The sequence below is a fragment of the Dermacentor andersoni genome, chromosome 9, assembly GCF_023375885.2.
Source record: "Dermacentor andersoni chromosome 9, qqDerAnde1_hic_scaffold, whole genome shotgun sequence".
NCBI classification, from domain to species: domain Eukaryota; kingdom Metazoa; phylum Arthropoda; class Arachnida; order Ixodida; family Ixodidae; genus Dermacentor; species Dermacentor andersoni.
In genome coordinates this window covers 25,601,949-25,625,815 of record NC_092822.1, presented here as the reverse complement: position 1 = coordinate 25,625,815, position 23,867 = coordinate 25,601,949, and the positions used below count along the sequence as shown (strand labels likewise).

Genomic DNA, 23,867 nt, shown 5'->3' with positions numbered 1-23,867 from the left:
ACCGACAGCCGACACTACAACCTCCGACGACGCTTTGTCGAGTACCAGCCCGGTGACCGTGTTTGGGTTTGGACCCCTATACGCCGACGAGGACTAAGCGAGAAGCTCTTGCGTCGCTATTTCGGACCGTACAAGATCATCCGACGTATTGGCGCACTGGACTATGAGGTCGTGCCAGACGGCATTTCGCTGTCACAGCGGCGCCGCTCACGACCTGAAATTGTCCACGTTGTGCGACTCAAGCCGTACCACCAGCGTTGACGAACTTTGGGACTTCGCGTAACTGCCCTTTGGACTTGATTTCTTTTCGTTGTTTTGTTACTTATGTTTAATAAGTGTCCTTTTGTGTTTCGCTCTCTTACATTTGTAGCATCGAGACGATGCTTTTTAAGAGGGGGGTATTGACACGTGTACTTATCTTTATTGGGCGACCACGTTTCGCCGCCTAACAAATCTTATCGCACAGCGCGGGACGCGCTTGCATGTATCCGAAGTTTCTGGAAAGTTATCGGTGCTTCTATCCGCAGTCTGTTGTCGCCCAACCTTGTGTTATCTGATCTATTCGCCTAACGCGAATGCTGTAGAACTTTGTGGAAGGCACGCGGGTCCTAACGATTAGTCTGGAACATTCGACGATTCTGTATAAAAGCCGACGCGCTTGACCCGCAGATCAGATTTCCGACGATCGCCGACTGTGTTCGCCGCTTTCGTTGTGCTATAAGTGTAGCCTGTTTTGTGGGCACAAGTTCGCCCAATAAAAGTTAGTTTTCTCGTTCACAGTATTGCTACTGTGTTCTTCTACGTCACCACCACGTGACAATATTTTTAAATCATGCAGCCAGTTAGAATGTGATACTAAAAACGAACATGCACATTCTCTCATGGCTTCCTATTTTATATCTCTTCTAAACAAATCTTACTATTCACTTGAGGGTACATGTTGAAATTGCGGAATTGAAGCCGATCAGTGGAGAAGTGATGCAATGACTTGATTACTTCTTGGCCTCAACTTCGGAATTTGTACATATGCTTCAAATAGAACATTTATGAAGTTATTCTGTGAATCTTTTTAATTAGCAACCTGAACATGGCAATCTGTCGCTCAAGTTCAATTCTTCATGTAATCCGTATCAATAGGCCGAATAGTGCGATATGCTCCTGCGCTTTAATTTTTCGAACTAAAAGACTCAGTTTTGTCCAAAAGGTGAAGCACCGATTGCAATAGCAAATTAGTAGACAGCTATACGAAGTAACGATAGCAATTTTATCGGCAGTATAAACTTGGAAACATTCGTTTACTGACTGAATTAACAAGCATGGTGTCAGCGCGCACAAACAAACACGAACACATCACACTCGATGTGCGCGGACACTCGCTGTCAAAACGCTTGCGTGAGCAAGCGGCAGCAGCAGCGAGCGAAGTGACCTTCGTGCGATCTATCTGTTCAAAGAGCGACGAGCACACAGCGCGGACAAAGGTGTACGAGCCGCCTGCAGATCCTTTTGAAGATAGGGCGCACGCGACCGCGGCCGTGCAAAGTACGCGCTTGCTAGCGGAATCGAAGCCGCACCTTCCCCTCCCCCCGCCATCTCTTCCCTCCTCCCGCGCTGCCTCCCCGCTTTCCTCCATATTGGCCTCGAGCTCCACCACTGGAAAAGCTGGCGCCACTGTCGGCGTGACGTGCTAGGAGGGATCACGTGGACATAGCGGCCGCGTCGGCTGCTTCGGGCGCGCCGAAGCGAGCTGAAAACGAGTTTAAATTCCCTCGTATGCTGCGGTCCTCATTTAGTGGCGAAATTTTCCCGCTTCGAGTGTCTCCTTTACAACGCTTGAAAGCACTACAATAGTTAGTGGCTGCCTTTGAAGGCGCGCAACATGGTAGGCTACTGCTCGGTGCCGCAGGGCGGGACGCACGTAACGGAGGCCGGTGTCAGCCTTATTCACACGTAGCCGCAGGACAAGAAGCTGCGTGAAGCTTGGCTCGCGAAACATAAAACCGGCGAACAGTCATCGGCTACAACTCGGGTATGCAGCAAGCACAGACGCGAGGAAGATTTCTGCTACGGCGCCCGGTCTGCGATGTTCTGAAAACGCGCACTGAGACGCTCGCCCGAGTCCGCTGCCCGACTAATGTCGTGACGGTTTGGTCTATGAACTTGTCGATGGTATAGATACTGGCAAGTTCAGTGGAGTGGGACAGCAGCGGTAAGAAGCACATTTAAAGAAAGCATGGCATATGGTCATGTTTGTGGTATGAATTAATGCGCTAAATTACAAAAAAGGAGCAGCGGGAAATTGCGCGCTGAGAACACCGATAAACATAGAGTGCGACGCAACTCGAGAAATAGTATTGAAAGGTCAAAGAATTTAGAAGAAAAAAAGAAGATTGAATCGTTGCGACGGCACATCAGTCCCCGGGGAGTAGGCGTCGAAGTCTCTACAATGAAATTATTTTTGAACAGCTGTGATAGCGCCTACGCAACAATGGTTGCTTGTATACTGTCAAATGCTCATATTCTGCGGCCTAAAGCTCATGGCACGGTGCGAAAACGCGCGCGCGGTTAAAACGAAACAGTGCGCGGACAAGCATGCAGACGCGCAGTCGGTCGCTGCGAATCTGTGCGATCGCTGCATTGAGGCTTCGTTCAGTTACACTCCATTTAGTTGTACAAACACTATAAGAACATATTTCACATAGTTTGCTCTCAGCGTTTACCTACTTTTCACGCAAGAAGCCGGTTCGGGAGACTCCATCGCGGCGACCGCGCGCAGTGGCGTTCACTGTACGTATTCGGTAAAGAGATAGCGTCTGTAAACGATTGTGTGCTTTCAGTTTGTCTAAGATTATTATTTAGACAGTAATAAACTTCTCTCGTTTCGAAAGTACTTACAGAAATGTTCGGGAGAGCTCGCGCGTGGTGCTTTCAGTGAGCGCTGACAGCAAAACCTATGAGGAGCGCGCCACGTGATCCCTCATAATACGCCAGCGAGGCGCTTCCGATAGGTGGCGACTCCGTAACTCCTCGCCGCCAATATCGCGCTCGAGATTGAGCCGCTATCGTCGGTCGCCCAGTTGCCGTAGCACAGCACCGCTACCCCTCTCCCACTGACCCACGGCCTTTCTAGCGACGGAAGACTGCGTGTTCGTTCACCGCTAGTGTCCACATAATTGCTATCGCATCCTCTGCACAAACGTGAAGCTGGCTCTTCCCTGCAATTGAAATATGACAATGAAAGCGAAGTTTGCTCCCGCGCAACGCAGGCTAAGTGCGGTCGCCAAGAAGACTGGCGCGACGGGCTACCCAGTGTCAAGGCGCTGCGCTACGCTGTCACGCTGGGTGCATATACATTCCGGAGAGAAGCGTAAGCATGCTAACGGTCTTCACCCTTCCGATGGCGGAGCCCACAGTGTCTACACCACAAGATCTCTTCCCCTGTGGACGCGCGTACCATCAGCGCGTGTTCTGTGCGGCCTCTACTGTCAACTCTGAAAAAGCCGCGCAGGAGCACCGGGCATGAATGACAAAACTACATTAATCGCGAGCCGCATGTAATGCCAACTCCCGTGTGCTGTCTGCTCCGCGTCTCGTCTACAGTAACGTTCAACAGCAGAAACAAAAAAAAAAATGGAATTTGCTTCAGTACCAGATATTCAAAGCGCCTTAATTGATGCAAGCGTGCATGTTCCCGCGCTTTCTCCTTGCGCGCCGGCGATAATCGAGTGGGGCCGCGAGGCGCCCCTCTCGCGATTGGCTTAAAGCCCCTCAATAGATTGGCGCTGGGGCGGCTTTGACGGGCAAAACTTCCGTTTACGTAACGGAAATCGAGTTCAATTTCGTCCTGCCCGTCTCCTTCTGATAGAGGCACTTTTCCTGCCACGCTCTTCTGCGACAGAACGCCGCCCTCGTAAAAAGAAAGAACGAAGACCAGCCGCGAAAAGACGCGGCGCATAAAGTCGAACGACTTGTGTCCGCGCTCGCGACTCAACAAAACAAACAAACAAACAAAGCAGCCGCATCGGCTCACGCCAGCTCACGCTTCTCATGCGCTTCGATAATCGCTCGAGGGGCAACTCGCGGCTACTATTCCAGCCACTGTGTATCGCGGCTACGCTCGGTTATCGCCGGCGACCGAGGAGGAAGCGCATGCGCAGAAGCGTCGGTCTCGAGAACTGGGGTGCGCCGCCAGAGAGCGCTTTCGCTATAATTTCGCTAAAGGCTTTAAATTTCGCCGTGCCCTCGCGTGCCCCACAATATTTTGTGGCCGAGTGTACGTCGCAAACAAATCACACGTCGGCTACTCTTGTAACGACGTCAAGCAAAATGGCACAAGGTAGAAAATAGCCCTAATAATTTAAAGCGGTGGACGCATTACGTTAATCGTAAAGTATTGGTGTAGTATTATACCTACGTGAAACAATTACACATGCTGCATTTTTACTTTTACTAAACGTTTTGCTGCAGTTCAGTACATGAAAATTTTGACCATTTGTTTCTCACTTTTGCAGTCCACCATTCGTACATTTAATTATTCTTTGTCAGAGTTACGAAGCGAGGCTAGCAGACGACATGCTAACAATTATTTGTGGCCACGTGCGTGATGACAGCATATCCTCGCGACTCGGGTACTAGCACGTTCTGCGCTGTGCTTTCAATATGCGCAGATAGTACACCAAGCCATACAGTCAAGCGTTCCCGCTATTTCCAAAATGAAACGACTTAGTCACCAGGCAAAATCATTTCCCGACGGTAACGCACTAAAAACACTCGAACCGCAGGTGACGAAGCAACAAAACCGATACTGGCTGCCATGCGTCCTGATATGCGGCGGGTTCATATGCCAACATCAAAACAAATACTACACGAAGGAGAAAAAAAAGAAGTCACACTATCCGGTCACTTCAATAAACTAAACATTCGATCGTAGCTAAAAGCTAACGTCGCTGAGTAAGCTGTGTTGAGAACTCACGCATGCTTTTTTTTCTCGCAGCCACAGCAAAAAACAAGCACATTCAGAAAAGGCAAGAATGCATAATGATACATTTGCCAAGCCCACAGGCTATCCCTTACGTGTGATATAACAAAAAGAACACTAAAGCTAAATTTAAGAACCAAATCCCACGATGTATCGCAAAGCGCAGCGTATGCTGAGATGTCGGAACACGTAGTTGCTCAATTTTGTCACTGTGCGCCTTAATTTTCTTCGCGGTCTACATTGTAGTCCTGTTCTATGTCACGAACACGCGGAAAATATTGGGTGAAAGAATACGTCGTGCACAATTTGTAACGTACTTGAAGAAAAGAAAACCACTCACCTCTTACGACTTTCCAAAAAGAAGAAACGGAGCAGTACCGACATGCGTCGACTCAAAGATCAGCCATCTTGATTATGACGCGGGGCATCAAAGCAGTAATGGCAGTACCGCAAGTTGCGCATCGTGCGTGGTATATACGCAAAAAACGGCGCGTATGAAAGGCATAAGACTAAAATTTTCTCTACATTTGTACGTTTTGTACGTTCGCCTACACTAAAAAAAGTTTACACCGTTGGAGGTTTATATATGCCACACAACGATAATCATCTGCCTTGCTTGAAAACGCCGCGCCCGCTATACTTTCCTGTCGGCAATGCTATGCCATGCTGATAACGCGCATGCCGTTCGTTACTGGGAAGTACCGGGCTCGCAGTGAAAAAGAAAGGAAATGCGGACGAGGCAGATGACGTTTATCGTTGTGTGGCAAATATACACCCCGAAGGGTGCAACTGTTTTTAGAGTGTACGAGTCAAGAGCGTTCGCTATTCATACTTCGTACACCGTCGACACCCCAGCGTAATCGCTGGAGTGTAATCAGTTCTGCTGCGCGGTACTCATTTACTATATTCTTGTGAAACCATGCTTCATGCTGTTACAAACCCTTTAAAGGGACACTAAAGTGAAAAATGATTTCTTCTGCATCACTAAATTAGCGTTCTACAACACCAAAAACACCCCTCTTACAACGATAAGACGTTTGGTAAGCCAGAAAAAGCGCAAGAACGAAATACGGGTGGCGACGCCTACTTAAGTTCCCGCACCGGGGGGCTGTGACGTCATGGATTTTGATGGCATCTTCTAGGCCCTACTTAATATATATAGCGGTACAGATTGACCACATTGTGTTCTAAAGGAACTAAATATTTAACATGGGAAGTTTCGGGAACCTTTATTCAACCAACGCGACCCAAGTGCGAAAACATACTTTGGAATCCCTGACGTCACGCTGACGTACCGGCGCTGGGGTTTCGGCGCGAAATTTAAATACTGATACTTGATCTAATAATCAAACTATTCTTTTGAAATGACTGTCTGCAGGGTTCTCAAACAATGCTTCATTAGTCTAAACTGATTTATTGTTTCGCTTTTGTGTCCCTTTAAGCAAAATTACACCCTTTTGCCACACAACAATAATCGTCATCTGTCTTGTCCGCATTTCCTTTCATTAACGCGGTGGGCCCGGTACTTTCCAGTAACGAACGGCATGCGCGTTATCAGCATGACATAGCATTCCCGACAGCAAAGTAGCGGGCGCGGCGTTTTCAAGAAAGGAAACGCAAGCAAGGCAGATGACGATTATCGTTGTGTGGCAGAGTTACACCCCAAAGAGTGTAACTTTGCCTAAGAGTACGCTATTCGCGTCGTGCGCGCATTCAGACTACATAAGATTCTTCCGACGGGATAAGATACAATCCGCCGACAATTAACATTTCAGAAAGTTCTCGTTTCATGAAAGTTCTCGTTTCACGTCTTGCACCGAGCGATAACTTTGGTACAGCTGTCAGCCAGTGAAAAATGGTCACCGGACAAAGATAACGATGTGTGCGCGTCGATATCAAATTCTGTATCTACTGAGACACGCGAGGCGCTCCAAATTTATGTATTGTACACTGCTTTGAAATATCCCACAAATTTATGAGCAGGAGTGTTGCAAAAATCTTCTAATAACTGCAACAATTTCACTTAAGCTGTAAACTTATAAATCACGACCAGATTAAAAACAAAAAACAAGGCTATTACGCTACAATTCTTTGTAAGAGCAAATTCCAACCAATCCCAACGCCGGATATATTATTGGCAAAGGCGGCCAGCAATGGCAAAGTACACGAACGAAAATCTTTTGTCAATTCGCTCCCACTTTTTTCCCGCTTTACGTTGTCTATCAGACTCATCTTCAGGTTCACTAACAGTTTCACCAAATACACATCCTGATCTGTATTTTTGTGCGGAGTTATGGATTTACAAACTGTGTCCCAGGTTTTTTTTTTTGTCGTTTTCCATCAATTTTTGTAAGACATTCGAGACCCGAATTAAAATTTTGCTTGTCCTAGTCAATAGAATTAAGCCTTCCTTCTTAAATAAAACAAACAAACTTCATTCAAATTGGTTTGTCGGTTGTGTAATGAGAAAATTTTTGCATTTCACACATATTCGAATGAGGAAATCATAGCTGGCCCCGAAGTAGTTTTTACTGTGAGAAGGGGCTTTGTAACACCAGAAAAGATGCAATTAAAATTAAAAGCACATGGCACCACTGCCTTCAAGTTCCCGAACTATAGTTCGCAGTGATGTCATATATTTCTGCTCAGGCCTATTTAAATTTTTTTTTATCACGAAAGATAGACTGCATTGTATTCTAAAGGAACCAAACTGAGCTCAGCAAGTTTCGCGATCATTTACTGCGATCATGACGGGCCAAAATACGAGATATACTGTGTAATCCGTGACGTCGTACCGACGCAACAGCGCCGAGGTTCGGGCGCAAAATTTAAAAGTTTGGCATTCACGCTGATCCATGTCGCCGTTACCTCTTGTTCGATGCAGGCGAGGACGTGGCCTACCGACGTCGAACCGAGGCCCTGGAAGATGTCTCGCTGACACTAACGAAGAGGCTCAGCTTCATCAATGGTAAGTGTGCAGAGGCAAGTAAACATAACCATCCGATGAGCCATGTCACTGATGTCAGCGCAGAGTTCCACCGAAGCCTCAAACTTCCGTAGCTGTCTTTCGCAATACAGCAGGAATGAAAAAAAAAGAAACGCAGCATGAAGCCGCAAGAAACATAGATTTCGAAAGCCACATTAGCCCGCAAGCATATGTGACGTTGAATTCTTGCAGAAATCGCGACAGCTGTGAACACTGTGTGAACCGAGCCTCATATACTGCTCTTGAGGCGTATCATCTTCGTCTAATGTTGGATGTCTTGTTGTTTACGTCAGTCGAACAAGGGTAAAGCTCAGCCTGGAGCCAATGCATTATTTTGAGCAAATCCAGACACTCACTCAACTCGTTTATCCCTTGTTAGTCATACTCACTGTTTGGTTTTCTTTTCCTACTTTTTCCTTGCACTGTAGTACATTTGTTTATAAACCTATTTACAAAGTCACCCTGGCAAGACGTTGGCCCCAGCGACATTGCTTGTTCGAGCACAGTCAATCACTCCAAGCCTCCATCTTCGTGCAACTTTCTGTGTCGTTTTGAATAACTTGTCTAAATGTGTTTCTGCATCTTGCTCTACAATTTTAGTGTCTTTCTTTTCATTTTTGTGTTTTTCTTCTTTGCCACACCATCGGTTACATTCATGTTGTGTGACGAGAAGGTGCAATGCTACATGCTTGTACTTTTGCGTGATCCCGCTGTTAAGAACCGAGGAACTTGCTGCTGCTTGCTAAAAAAAAAAAAAAAAATGGGGTGTGGGCCCAGCTTTTCTCTGTTCTCTGTTGCACTAAGCAATGGAATGAACTTGCACCAAAGTGATTATCATCATCATCATCATCCCTACCATGACCTGCACCAATGAGCGAGATAAGTTCACTGCGCATCTATATATATTCCTACTGTTTTGCAAAGCAGTCAGGATACTATTGGACACTCATCTCTCGTTGACATGTGCTTGCACTCAGATTCATTCAGTTTTACAAATTTAATTTCAATCATCCTAATCTTAAGAAAAAGCTTTAGCTCTGGGGCTCCTATCTAAATACATGAGAAAGGAGAAATAATTTTTCTCGGCAACCACCACACCAAATTTGAAGAGGTTTGTTGCACTAAAATAAATCAAAATCTAGTTGCTATTGGTTGTAAATTTTTCTTGTAAGGTTGTAAGCTCTTTCATGCGCTCGATCATGGAGAAGACTGTCGCCAATCGACATCAGACTGCACTGTGTGATGGTCAAGACGATTTGCAACTGTGATCGAACAATTTCAGGATGTCTCAGGAGAGAATGAATCGTTTGACAAGAGGACTTGTCTTTGATTTCGGCTTCCTCATCCTACATTGATCACTCCATGGTTCCACCTTCCTGTGAATCTCTCTTGTTCATAACAGTTCGGTACAATGTTCATTCTGGATTTCAGAGGACAAGCGCGGCTCCTCGACAGTGGAACTAGTCAAGAGGGAAGGATCTACGTTGGGCCTCATACTATCCGGTCAGTGCCCAGACATGGTGAATGATGTGTGCATGTGGTCAGTGTGCCTCTGTATACGATGGTGTTGGGGGGCAGCGGGCGTCCAGTCGCAAGCATGACTCAGTTCCTTTCCCACAACGCAAAGTAGGATTTGAGTGTTGCTGCTTCTTTTTATTTAGGAGCTAGGGCAGTCAAAGCTTGACTTAACCAAGTAAATTCGATATTTTGTTAAATCGAGGACAAGCTAAAAAATGAAGTCAGCTGCATTTCTGATGATCACATCTTGAGCACTGTGTCCGTGTCTACAGCACAATGCTACAAGAAAACCAAAGGGACTGGAGCTTAGAAATACGTATGCATGAATGATGTAAATCATTGGATACGGTGGTTATAACAAGTCGTGTAAGAAGTGCGAGCACGTGTACAAAAATTAATTGGCCCTTCCAGTCCGTGAAGAAGGACGACCAGCGAAGCTGGCTATTGACAGGCATGCTACGAGTCTTCATCGGTCGGCACACATGACAGGCCAGGCTCATCGACGGATGCATGATCGGCCTTAGCGGTTTCCCGCCGCCGGTGCGCCCATTCTCGCTGTCGCTCCCGCCGTCGTCCTAGGAGGATAAGTTGCTCCTCTTCCGTGCGCGCGATACGCATCCGCCCCATGGAACCGCTCAAGAACTGCCGATAAGGTCGCTAGGTGACACTGACGTCACTCAATAAACGGACACACATCAGAGGATACATACGAGTGCGTTTTTTTACGGCCTTTACACGGACATGGTGCACCCCCTAGAGGCGGCGAACGAGCGCCACACAGCAGAACAATGAGTCATCGATCACTCGACTTGACATTTGCGACCTGTGCACTAGGATGAACAATGGACCATCAACCACAGGTTTTGACACTTACGCTAATGAACCTACATGACATGAACTCTGGGGACAAAATTTTTTCTTTGTCGACACAACGGTGTACATGCACGGACGCAGGAAATTTGCCAGGGTAGCCATATACAGCTTCGCTGTAAAACGAAAACAAACATAGAATTCGACGATTCCGCCGAGGACTGGCCTTTATCATGTGTGTGTGCGCACACAAATGAATGTCATGGCTACAACGCTTCGAGTTTTTCGACTACGATGACATACATGTGTTTATTTTAGTTAACCGCATGTTTATTGACAAAGAAGGATATACATAACATTGCAATCTACACAAACCAAATAACCTAAAAACGGTTGAGAGCTTTTACTGCGGAAAAAAGTGGCCCAGACGTGCGAAATCCAAGGAAAGAAACTATGATCTCCACATGTACTGCTAGGAAATAACAAAGATATTTTTCCTTCAAATGAATGCAAATAGAGTATTGGAATACTACTACACCAGTATAAACTGATCTAGCATTCCAGTTTAATTTCACTTTAGCAAATGTTTCTTGCTCTGTGTTGCAAACACAAATGCAGGTGGGATCGATAAGGGCAGCCGTCCGAAAGTCGAGTCTCTCCGGCCGGGCAGCATAGCACACAGGTAAGTCTGTTGTTGTCACAGCGATACGGTGTGAAGATCGGTTATAAAAGCTCTGTATGAAGCTGCAACAGGTTTTAAAACCCGTCGGAAACGAATGGAACATGTTGCCTGATGACGTTGCCACCTGCACATCACTCGAAACTTTTATCGCCAAGTTATCAAACAATGCTCTGTAGCTACGATCTGCACATAGGTGAGCTGCGTCGTACAATGGCATTCTGATTCACTTCTCAGTGCCTTGTATTCTGCCCCGACATAAATACCTGCTGAATCTTGTCTCTTGCACAATGCACATCCAATATGTTTAAATTTTTTTTCTTTGCTCTTCTGTGTGCTAAACCTTCCAACATGGCGTTTACTACTATTTGTCCCCGCTCCTTTTATAGAACTTGTATAATGAATATAGAGCGCATATGTTCTGCCTTATTTACCTAAACTTATCTATGTCCGCGCCTACTTGAACTGTGTTCTCTTGAATATGTATCCTGCCCCCTTCCTGCAACAGCCTCAAATGTGAGGCTAGCAGTACGTTCAAAAAAAAGAAATAAAAAAAGGCACCGAGAAAGTGCATGTCACACCTGCCGAAGCCTCTAAAAGGAAAGGTGCCAATTAGGCATTCGTAACAGTTCAAGTGCCTCATCAGAACACGCGCAGCTCTCTAACCGCTGTGCTGATATTTCTCGTGGGATAGAGTTCACACACTTGCGCAGCGCACCACATTCTTCACGAGTTTATTCAGAGTTTCGAGTGCTTCGATTAGGCCATAGTATAGTGTGCCCCCTGGCTTTTAGGGGAGAAATGGGGGCAAGAGAAAGAGGGGACATGGTTCAGGAGATCAGAGGAAAAGTAAATCTTCAGATTATGAGGTTCTCAGCAGTGCGCAGCATGTTGAAAATTTTTTTTTTGATGAAGACCTGCAAACAAAATGTGCATTTAGCTCAGGGTTCACTTGGACTAAGACTCATCAGAAAGCAGACCCAGTCTAGTTCTGGCTAGGTCTCAGACTCACCTCTACTCACTCAGACCCGCTAGGACCACGTGCTTTCGATAGAAGGAGGGGAGGGGGGGAAGGCAGGTAGACCCTCCCTTGTACTGGTTTATGGGGCTGAAGAGTGTTCACTGATCTTCAAGCTTCTTGAAAAATCGCCACCAGGACACAGGAACAAAACTGTTTACCCACAATGGAAGACTGGACAAGAAGCACATCCGTGTGTTCACTTATGATGCCGATGATTTCCATGCAATTGCACATACCTCCCCAACAGTAACATATATTGTATAAGAACTCAGTTACTTCACTTATTTGCTTATCTTATTTTTCACGAAATGTACTCCTCGGGCCTCTTTCCTTTCTAGTAATGACTAACCTGCCTTTGGCACGTTAATGTCTCCCCTCCTGCAAAATTTTATACTGACGCCTAAGACTTGGACTCACCTCAACTCCCTCAGACTCGAGAGGAGTTCAAGCTCACGCTTGTTTTACCACTCCGACCAACTCAGACACACTCTGTAGGACTCGCTCAGGCTTACTCAGACTTGCAGGTCAATGTTAGTCTGTCTCGAATCGTGAATTCGCTGATGCTATGCTGCTGAGTGATTATACCGAGTGCGTTTGGCCTAGATCGTTCAGGATAGAGAGTTGGGGATGTTAAGGAGTATTTGCTTTGCTAAGACAGACCGAAAAAAAAAAACGAAAAAAAAAAAAAAAACGCACGAGAATAGCGATTGTTTGGCTTGTACCCTTAAAACAGTTGCACCCTTTGGTGTGTATATTTGTCCCACAAAAATAATTGTCAACTGCCTTGTTTGCATTTCCTTTTCTGAAAACGCTGCACTATTTTCCTGTCCAGAATGCTGTCACGTTGGTAACACGCATGCCATTTGTGACTTGGAAGTACTGGGCTCGCAGTGTTAAAGAAAGGAAATGCGGGCAAGGCAGATGACGATTATAGTTGTGGGACAAGATAAGCCCCAAAGGGTGCAAATTTTTTAAAGAGTGTACATACACGTCACAGTAAACCGTTTGAAACCCTTATGGCTGTATAAAGGATACTTGGTTTTTCCCATTGCTAACACCCTTGTCTCTAAGGTGCAAGATCAAATTGTTGACAAGTGTTCCTTTTTGGCGACCTTATAGTGACAAGTAAAGAGGATGACAGCTTTGACAGAAAGCACCAAAACTGCATAAAAGAAACCTTCACATCTATCTATGTCAAGCTCTCATGTCAGGTATTCCGGTGCGCACTATGCGGTCAAAATTAATACAGTTTTAAACTACGGCTTCGCCCTTTGCAGATGTAGCTTGAGTTCAATATTGTGTAGATTCAATTATTTACACCCATAATGGCAAGAATGTTAGTCACGGGAGAATGCAGCACTCTTGAAAGTATCAAAATGTGTTTTTGACTGTGCGCTGAATATAAACATTGTAAACTCGGCCAGTTTCATATTCTGCATGCACACCAAACAGGAAACTGACCCAAACTCGGATCCCACTGTTTCCTCTCACTTTTTAAACGCAGGTGTGACGCCCTGGCTGTCGGTGACCACATTGTAGCCGTGAACGGAATCCGGACCAGCAAGCTCAAGCATGACGAGATTGTTAACTTGCTCAAAAACGCCGGTGACAAAGTCGTGCTTGACGTTGAGTATGAGATTCCGAGCACAGGTGGGTGTACGAGTGCCTTCCTTACAGTTACACTATAAAAATATTTACACCCTTGAGGGTGTTTTCTGGCCACACGGGTAACACCGCTACCTTTAGGGCCTTACAAAAATTTATAGAGGACGACAACGGGACTCTAACTAGATGCGCGACAACAAAAGACATAATTGAAAACTATGTAATCATTCTGACAGCCTTGGGTGCACAGAAATATTGGAGGGGGAGCTTCATATATATCCCGGTGAAATTCTCCTGTCGGATATTTCTGTGTGTCCGGCTTACTTTTACTACAGCGAAGCTGTTTATGGCTATTGTTTCGAGCATGTTTAGTGTACTTCAACAAATCTGTGTAAACAAAAACTATCACCATCAGCAATGACTCGTGCCACTGCTTCCACGTTCGCAGTCATCTTGTTCCACAGCTGGCTCTGTTGCCACTTACCATGCCAGCGTTTCCATACTGCCTCTCCCCTTGTGAAGGCACTGGCCTACCGCCATTTGGTACGGTGATTTTGGTCTCGGATGTTTTTTTCCCTCAATATATCGCGAAATGGAAACACAAATGTATATAACGAATGAGCATAATGAATGTATAACACGAACGAATGTAAATGTATAAAAATAAATGCGTGTGTCACGACGATCACCGATCAAGGCAATGTAAATGTGTTCGTACCTTTGTTTCAAATTCTGCGTCACCTCTTTGTCTTTTGCTACAAAGCTTCACTGATCATCCACCTTCATAGAGTGGTATGGCTCACGATATTTTTAAAGATACTTGTGCACCAAATGAAAAGGAATGGCATGCTGTTTCGGGGCGCAGTAATAAACAGTGCGGTTTAATTTCTCGTCAGGCTTCACTAACCCGTTGTACTCCCAACCATGCAGCTGCAGAGATGTCCATGTGCGTCTGTCCCAAGGTGATCCAAGTCAAGCTGGAGAAGGAGAACGGCAGCTTTGGCTTCCTCATCCGCGGCGGCAACTGCCCCGAAAAGCTCAAGTGCCGTCCACTGACTATCACCCACGTGCGACCAGGAGGCCCTGCCGACAGGTCAGCTAAGCTAGTGCCACAATAGGGGTGGGGTAGCAACTGTGTTCTTTACGCTCTCAGTAAATGCAGCACTTGTCCAGTGCACGAACATCTCATCACAAATATATTTTTTAAAGTTGCACTTTTGCCCGAAAGGCGAAGCATCGATTGCAGTACCAAATTATCAGGAAGCTATACGAAGTAAGGATAGCAGTTTTATCGGCCACATAAACTTGTAAACGTTTGCTTACTTACTAAATCAACAAGCATGGGGTCACATGTGCACAGGCACACACGAACACATCTGACTTGATGACCGCGGACACTTGCTGTCAGAATGCTGGCTTGAGGAAGAGCGGCAGCAGCAGTGAGCAATTGGCCCGTTGTGCTGTGCGTCTCGCTCGTATCCGAACGTAGCGCGCAAAAAACCAGCAGCCCTCAGTGCACCTAGACTTTGTACCCACCACAGATTACTTTCAAGACAGGGCCCGCGCTCAGCCCTGCCACACGCCACGGCCGGAGTAGAACAGACCCTCTCCCTGCTGCCTTCTGCTGCGGCATGGAAAGCACTTTACGTCCCGCCTTTGTTTCCTTGCGTGCGCGAGGTCAAGCCACCATGCTTCTCGGCTCATTGTCGCGCGCTTTCACTAGCACCTGATAGCATACAGTGCGCGGCCGGGATCTTATCACCGCTAGCAGACGCTGTCAACCTTTCCCTTCTTAAAGAACCACTTCTCTCTCTCGACACAAAGAGTTTCCTACAAATAATGGAGGGAACACTGGAGCTGCAATCGTTCAGCCACCATGGGAATGATGGGTAGTAATTTAACTGATCTTCATGCTTGGGGCTTCAGATGTTCTCGTGGCTTCGTTTATTACGCTTTATCTGGACCTGAAGTGGCCTAAATTTCAAATCAATTTATACCTTTCTTAATGCAGAGGGTAATAAGACTCTGCAAGCATGCATAATCACTGCTAATTAGTGGTTGCGCTTGCTTGTCCATGCATCCGTGGCGCAATGGTTTCAATAATGGGATTCCGTGCCAGAGGTCTCGCGTTTGAATCCTGCTGTCGGATAATTTGAATAGTGTTTACTTGATGATTTACAATGCATTACTTTCTTAAGAATGACTACTTTGCAAATTCATGAAGCTATTTAAAGCAAGGACAAAGTTTAGACAAATCTGTGTATTATCCATCGTTCCCATGCTGCCTGAACTGCCCTGCTTCAAGCTTCCGTATACACTAGTGCCACAGTTCCCTCTAGTAATTGTATGAAACTCTATGCAAAAGGGGACAGTGTCCTTTAACAGTGATGCTCACCTCCTGGTGGCATGCTAAAGACGACAGTGCAGTTTCTTTTATCTCCTCCAATAATGAACCGATCTGAAAAATTATTTCAGCAGAATGCTCTTTAGACGGCACCTTACGATTTGCAGTGTACAACCAGAATGTGCCGTGGGGCCTGCTGGGGGCTCCCTTTTATAGAATTCGCCATTCATTCTTATAGTTTAACAAACCTTGTTTCTCCTGTTCTTTTAACTACAGAAGTCTGCTTCAAAATATTTTTCACAGTTCAACCACAAGAACTTCGTGCTCATGAGGCCAAGTTCACCTGTTAATTGTTTGTGCAAGGAAAAGACTGATTCCTAACTATTCCAAGTCTATATATGTATTTCTTCATGCTTGCTTAATGCAATTACGGTTTACACCCGACCACACATATTTCTTCATGCTTGCTTAATGCAATTACGGTTTACACCCGACCACACATTCACTGTCCCTCTGGTGAATTTTGATTTCAGGGAAGGCACAATTAAGGCAGGAGACCGACTGCTGGCAGTTGACAACATCAACCTTAACAATGCTTCCCTTAATGAAGCCATGGCTGTCCTGAAGCAGGTTGAGAAGCAAGCACTGCTTACCATAGAGTATGATGTCTCGGTTATGGGTGAGTACCGTGCATTCCTCCGATTTTTCATCCAGGACTCTAATGTTTGCCAACTAATGCAACAGTATAAAGCAAGATAAAGATAAGATAAAGATCGTAAGATAAGATAAAGATCGTAAGATAAAGCAAGTGCTGTGATACTCTCTCCGCTTTTTTGTCACAAAGTACAGATTATTATAAAAATGTTGCAAGTATATACTGTCTCACTCTAAGCAAAGGAAACTACTACGAGCATGCTAAACGTGCAGCTTTAGTTTCTTAGGGCATTATAAGTATGCACAATCGTGTTCCTTCTTCTAGGGTTGCATTCAAGCTAAGCATTTCTAGCACCACTGGCTAAACCTCAATGTCAGTGAAATGTTGCCGATGAATAAAATTCAGACGACACCACCTACAGTTCCTATCTGCTTTAGTTTTCTTAATTCGTCAGCTGTGCCAGAGTACCAGCAGTTTTAAAATTTCAGAGTGAGAAAGTGTGAGTCAATGTTCCTGCTTGTTAATGAAGTGCTTAATATCGCTACAAATATAAATGTGCACAGGAGTAATAGGTACAGTAGAGAAAGATAGCATAGCATTCTAAAGGAGCCAAAGGCTCAAGTTAGTGAGTTTCGAGAACTTTTATCAAATAAATATGGCCCCAATGTGTGAAAGTACCTTGAAATATAATACATCATACTAATACACAGGCACATGTCCAACTGCAAAATTCGAATGGGTAGAAAAAGCCCTTGGACCATGAAATAATCGACAAACACAAGCTAAAGTAAAAGCTCCATTTTTTTGCTAATAACCTAACTTTTCTTGCCTAGCTGGCAAGAAAAGGCAAACCGAGTTTTGGAAGAAACAAAGAAAAGAAAACATTTTACTGGACTAAACTAACATAGTGTTGTTATTTAGTGTCTATTTAACAGCCTCCAACTCTTCACATGTGCAGATGCCGTGCGGAATGCGTCGGGACCTCTGCTTGTGGAAATTGACAAGACACCAGGAGCACAGCTCGGAGCGACGTTGACCCAAGTTCCGCATGGCGAAGGAGCAATAGTTTTTGACAGCATTAAGCAAGCAAGTGTGGCTGAAAGGTAATGACCAGTTTCCCCTCTTTTAATGTCACAAAATATACAACCCGTACGACACGAAGGCGTGAGCCCCATTTTTTACACCTGTCATCCCTAGTAACCTTTCTTTATTTTAAAGAAGAAAGAAAAAAAGAATAGGAAATGCTCCAACATATGCTACAACCCTGAATGGTTGGCATAACATCTAGTTGAACTGGTAAGCTCACATGTTTATTATAGCCCCGTTGACATGAATGTGACAGTGGCGCATAGCATCTACCTTGTCACTGCTTCACATTCATGTAGACGGCAATGATGAAAGACACATCATGTTAAAGCGCCAACTGGAGATAGCTTAAGATGGTGCAGTTGCCTCCAGTGAATCTCATTATGGGGTAGAGAGCCAACAGCAGGATGACTAAAGACAGGAAGACAGCGGTGTGGATTAGAGAGCAAATGGGCTTACACGACACTATAGTTGCCATTATGAAAAAGATATGGAGCTGGGCTGGCCATGTAATATGTAGGGCAGGTAATCGGTGGTCTATTGGTGTTACAGAATGGGTGCCTAGAAAAGGGAAGCGTAGTTGGGGCCACCAGAAAACGAGGTGGTGTGATGAAATTAGGAAATTTGCAGGTGTAAGATAGGATGAGCTGGAGCAATGCAGGGGGATTAGAGATCGCATAAATGGGCTGATGTTGATGATCACTCACAGACAAGCGAGAAGCATTCGCTAAAAGCGCGTTGGAACTAATTTTTGACACAGGAGCACCGGCACGGGTGTATGTAAACAACGGCACACTGAATTAGAACGATGGTGCGCGGCAAAATAAGCACTAGCATTGCATTCGTGTAAATGTGGCTTATGATGCTTGTCTGTAGAAATGCATGGCTTTACGTTTCTGTCTGGCCTCCTTTTCTCCACAGGTCACAATGCAGATGTCAAGGAGTAAACTGCTGGTACATTAAAAAAAAAAGAAAAGCAACAATTTACATTACGTTTTTGTATAACGTGCGCTTAAGAAAGAAAGAACCTTTAACTTTACACAATTGTAAGGGAGCTCCAGCTTACAGACAGCCTTTATGCATGCTGCCGAAGAAATCCTGTAAATATCTGTTGTGTAAATACACTCAGTCTTTACTAAAACACACAAACACTACAGAGCAACTAGATGAATTTGGAGAAATTGCGCTCGTTTTAAAAACAGCACCTAACATATGACACATCTTGCCAGGAAACAGCCAAAAGCAAACGAAATATTTAATCTCAACTCGTTTAAAGATCCTGCTTGATTGAGCCAGAAATGCTTGCTGTACCTTAAGTTTTTAAACATGGTCTGATACGACCACAATGTTGATCATAAATGGTTCAAAGTCAAGCGACACCATTGATTAATATGCCAACCTGATCCAAGTAATGACATCGATAACCTTTAGACTTGTAGAAGGGTTTTATATTAGTCATGCAGCTAAAATGTGCAAGCCTCATTGTGGGTCAAATGAAGGTTCTAGCAACTAAAAAGGCTTGCGAGACAGGGAGAAACCCAACACCACAATGATCAATCAGTTGTTTCTACAAGTGACTTGGCGAGAACTACACGCCCGAATCCGCTTAATATAAGTAGAACTGGTCCCTATGCATGCCACCAAGAGCAGCAGGTACTGCGATCAGTGGCAAAATGCACAGTCTTAGATACTTGCCCAAATAAGTCAATATGATGTAGCTATTAACCACCAAGTTGTAACACCCCCTTCATTTAGAACAGTGATGTTATATAACTTAAGTTCAGCACAGAGTTGCATTGGTTCTTTTCTGGTGAAATTTAGTTACACGAAGTGTCTGCGGACTTCTCCGATTACAAGTGCAAAACGACACAAGATAAACATGTGTGCACATCTTAGTATTAAAAGAATGCATAAGAGACTTTAATATCCCAACGTTTAAAAACAGGACACAAAAGTGCCAAAAACAAACAATAAAGAAAAGGTGTTATATATACATGTGGAAGGATGAATCGAGTACGAAGGTGGTGCTGACACAGTTTGTTGCACGCAATCATGGCACCAGGTGCGGGGCACTCCACGTGGGTGACCAGCTCTTGGCCATCGATGGGACGCGGGTGGACCAGATGACAGCGGCAGAGGCCATGCAGCTCCTGAAAATGGCCATCGGAGATGTCATCAGACTGGAGATCCTTCCCATCAGCCAGATGGCACTCAGGAAATGCCCCAGCACCCAGTCGAAAAGGAGTAAGGAAAGCCCAGTGCAGCTACTAAGCTAAAACCATTTCTTTGATGATGGTGGTTGTGATAAACGAAGTGGTGTCAGCTGAAAAATAGGCTGGTTGTGAGAACCCACCATAGAATTTAGCTTTGAGTTCATTTTCTAAACTCCAATCCCACCAAACTGCATACAAAACTGCCTGATCCTGGAATTATCACATTGGAGAACATAGAGAAGTATCAATTGTTAACAGCTATGTGGACCACTTCAGGTCATTTTGAAATAGCGAATTAACTGCCACGCTTAGCATTTTGAAGCTACTTATGTACAGTAGTTAAACATTATATACATATGTATATTGAATAGTCGATCTTTAGCTAAACTGCTCAAAGTGGCACTGTCAAACCAGACCACTAGCCTCTAACAATAACCTCTTACCACTGACTGCCATGTTATTTGCACCACGTAGACTGCACAGTGTCTGCAAAACTTGCGCATCCCGAAAATGAGAAACACGGATACCGTATACATTGACGAGCAAATCACAAAACATGTGCACACTAGAGAAAAAACAAAAAAAAAGAATTCAGTGATATAGCTGGAGAGGTAATGAACAGAGTGTTATCTAATATTGTCCCCCTGGCGGCAAAGGCGTACGTCCTGTGGGACAAGGTTGATGACAGAGCAACTAACGGCATTTTGAACATGGGCAGTGAATTTTTCACAGCAAAACAGAAGTACATGTTTTTTGCTCACTACTGTGTGTACAAGAAGCCCCCAGAAAGTCTTCATCAATGTTCGTCATGGTAAGCGAGCTTAGGGACACTGACCACGTTTTAACAGACCATGCTAAATGAAAGCTTTTCCTACCGGCTCTCATCTACAGCCCTAATCTTCCCACCAAAGGACATTATATCTTGTGCTTCCCTGACTTTGACGCCAAACCCACAGGGGCTATTAATATTGCCTGTTAAAAGTGCTAAGGCATCGAATGAATTACAGTGGAGCAATTCTTCATTTAAACACAGCCTAAATTTTTATCTGCTAACTGCAAAAGTGCCACGCAACAATACGGCATCCTTATCCAAGAAGGAAAGAAAGCATGGAGTCTGAATCATGCAAGAAGTCGCTTTGCATTGTATTTTAGGATTTCAATTGGTATCGCCATACAACACGCTCCAACTTTTAATTAATGCCTGCCAGAATTACAATCTGCTTGAGTTGGAATACATCTGTCGTGGAAACAAAAGTGCGAAAAATTGGTAACACCAAGTACCCCAAAAAATCTGGAAAGATCAGAAACACCTTGCTTTTTGAACTTTTGTCCCAAGCTGAATTCCTGCCATGTTTCATGACAGAGAAGATGGCTACATTTCATTTGTTCTGACAAGTGACTGACCGAATGATTCAAAAAGAAAAGCGAAAAAATTAGGGCTACAATATGCTTCCTGTTATTTGTGATTGAGATCCTTTAGCCTAAACATGAACACAAATTTACTTGCATAAACTTTGACCTTTAGTGTCATTTTACATGGAACGAGGGTCCCAATCCAAGTGTTGCAACAACACTTAGATTGTAGACGACCTAGTTGATTTTGTGTTATGGTGAAGACCTTACATTGTGAAAAAGGCAAAACACATGGCTGCTGATGTACTCATGTGCGTTGCTTTCTTGTCTACTTTGTCCTTCGTCTCTCCTGCACTATAAGACGTTCAATAAGGAATAAAGCTTGACTACAAATACACTGGTACCTGTTTATAAACTAAATAAATCCACTGCAGCCGTTCTTGCCTCCAGTAAAGCCACCAACTTCTGTTTTCTGAAAACCAAAGGTGGGGCTCCTCCGCCTCCTCCGCACGGTTATGCCTCGAGCTACGACACCCTCTCGTCCATGGGAGGTCACTCGAACCGGTCAGCAGCAACAGCAGCAGCGGGACGCTGCCCTCTGCCGCCGCTCCCTCCTCCGCAAGTGCCCTCAACCCCATCTTCATCGCGGAGGGGAAAGCCCAGCAGAAAGCACCTCCCGGAATACCTCTCCAGCTCTTCAAACGGTATCACATGTTGAACTTTTGCAATGCGAAAGAGATGGTAGAACATTATAGTCTCACTGGTAAATGGCTACCCCATGACTGCAGCTGAGAATCGGGACCGCGGATCTCAAGGCTTCTCTTTAGCTGCTGCAATTTGATGGCATGGTTGGCTACTTGTTTTTTAGTGCTGCGGAAGTGCTAGCAAAGATGTACACGAAAGCTTTAAACCTTTATTACAAGACTAAAGCTGGCCAAATAGTGTCGATCAGGCTTTGCTACAGTCATCTGAGGTTGTTTACGCCCTCGGTAAGCTTACGGTGACTGTTGGAGCTTTCTGAAATGACCAGTCAAACTTGCCGTAACATTGATGCCTTTGACTGTTTCTTTGATATACAACACCAGTGTCATTCATGTTGGCACACCTTAAACAAAGCTAAAACATCCAGTCATGCTGAGGTGATGTCTTCAAAATGAAACACAATAACGAATAATAAATAAATTATCTGGTTTAACGTCCCTAAAATGCACAGTGCACTTTGAAGGACACTGTAATGGAAGCCCCGGATATAATTTTGACAACCTGGAGTTCTTTAATGTTCATCCAAGGCATGGTACAAGGCGGTTTTTACATTCAGCCCCCAATTGGGGGCTGAATGTAAAAACTCGCCATTGTAAGATGTAAAATTCGCCATTGTGAATGTACACTCGCCATTGGGAATGTAAAATTCGCCATTCATCCCCTAATGGAACTTGTTTGTTGGCCTCCATCATGGCTTCAAGCAAGGCTGCCTAGCTTCACAAAGTAAGACAGTTATCTTATGTATTGTATAAGTAAAGCTTCTTGTTATTACTAAACATAGTTATCTGTTATCTTTATGTAAATCAGTCTTGTACTTCAGCCCTTATGCAATACCACCTTCTAAACTGAAGAACAGAGCTTCCTATTCAGCCCTTATGCAATACCACCTTCTGAACTGAATTGAAGAACAGAGCTTCCCATTTTGCTTGTGTAGCCATGTTCTCAACGCAAGCACGTTTGACTTGCAGCGTCCATTTCATCCGTGTATGGGGTTCCCCCCTGTCTGGTCGGACCAAGCCAGCTGAGCCACACAGAGACCACCCAGGTAGTCATTTATGCCGACCACAAGGGATTTGGCTTCGCCCTGCAGGGCCCCACCCCTTACTCCGCCGATCCGCTGCCACCTGTTCCGACAATCAGTAGCATCGACCCAAGGGGACCAGCCGAGAGGTGCGTCAATGCTTTCATGAACCCTTGCTTGCCACAGTGATTGATTGCATTTGATTGGAGTGAGTGCCTGAGTCCCAATGTATCTTAGTAGAGGTGGCTGCATTGTCCACTCCATGTTGCCAGGGGGTGAAGATCAAAATTAAATAAAAACCTGGGGCTTTACGTGCCAGAACGACGGCCCGAATATGAGGCATGCCGTAGTGGGAAACTCCAGATTAATTTTGCCACTTGAAGTTCTTTTAATGTGCACCTATATCTAAATGAACGCTTTTGCATTTCACTCCAAACGAAATGCAGCTGCGGCAGCCGAGATCGAGCCTGCGGCCCTGAGCTTAGCAGTGCAACGTCATAGCCGCTGAGCTGCTGCGGCAGGTTAAGGGCACGCCACCCTTTAATAGTTCACCTGACCTCTTTCATACCTGTGAAAGTAATAAAAGAAATAATTCTGACTCCTTACATGTAACTTTCAGCTAATGCCGAAAGTGTAGACCAGTGCCCTTATGCTATGTGGCTCATTAGCAAACCATCTCTCTCTCTCTCTCTCTCTCTCTCTCTCTCTCTCTCTCTCTCTCTCTCTCTCTCTCTCTCTCTCTCTCTCTCTCTCTTTATTTTACAGTACATTTCTAAGCCCAACTTCAATTTAAATGTTTCGAGGGTTTGTGGCCATATTCTAGAAAAATATAATTGTTG

At 44.9% G+C, this 23,867-nt stretch overlaps 2 protein-coding genes and 1 long non-coding RNA gene across 3 annotated transcripts in view; 1 reads left to right on the top strand and 2 right to left on the bottom strand.

Annotated features, from left to right (window-relative positions):
• Positions 1 to 5,461, bottom strand: part of LOC129383804 (uncharacterized) — a 106,294-nt gene extending 100,833 nt beyond the window's left edge. Inside the window, exon 1 of the long non-coding RNA XR_008611683.1 lies at positions 5,316 to 5,461. This is a non-coding gene — a long non-coding RNA (uncharacterized lncRNA). The remainder of the gene's footprint in view (positions 1 to 5,315) is intronic.
• The window catches only part of Grip (Glutamate receptor interacting protein), a 150,068-nt gene that overhangs the window by 114,415 nt on the left and 11,786 nt on the right, over positions 1 to 23,867 (top strand). The window contains exons 2-11 of the mRNA XM_050175120.2: positions 7,860 to 7,943; positions 9,393 to 9,464; positions 10,908 to 10,971; positions 13,494 to 13,639; positions 14,525 to 14,687; positions 16,472 to 16,617; positions 17,552 to 17,696; positions 19,742 to 19,923; positions 21,731 to 21,949; positions 22,976 to 23,177. Of these exons, the coding sequence (XP_050031077.1) occupies positions 7,860 to 7,943; positions 9,393 to 9,464; positions 10,908 to 10,971; positions 13,494 to 13,639; positions 14,525 to 14,687; positions 16,472 to 16,617; positions 17,552 to 17,696; positions 19,742 to 19,923; positions 21,731 to 21,949; positions 22,976 to 23,177 (1,423 nt within the window). The remainder of the gene's footprint in view (positions 1 to 7,859; positions 7,944 to 9,392; positions 9,465 to 10,907; positions 10,972 to 13,493; positions 13,640 to 14,524; positions 14,688 to 16,471; positions 16,618 to 17,551; positions 17,697 to 19,741; positions 19,924 to 21,730; positions 21,950 to 22,975; positions 23,178 to 23,867) is intronic.
• Positions 19,650 to 23,867, bottom strand: part of Mcm2 (DNA replication licensing factor Mcm2) — a 42,467-nt gene continuing 38,249 nt past the window's right edge. Inside the window, exon 19 of the mRNA XM_050175121.3 lies at positions 19,650 to 19,829. The gene's annotated coding sequence lies outside the window, so the exon portion shown is untranslated. The remainder of the gene's footprint in view (positions 19,830 to 23,867) is intronic.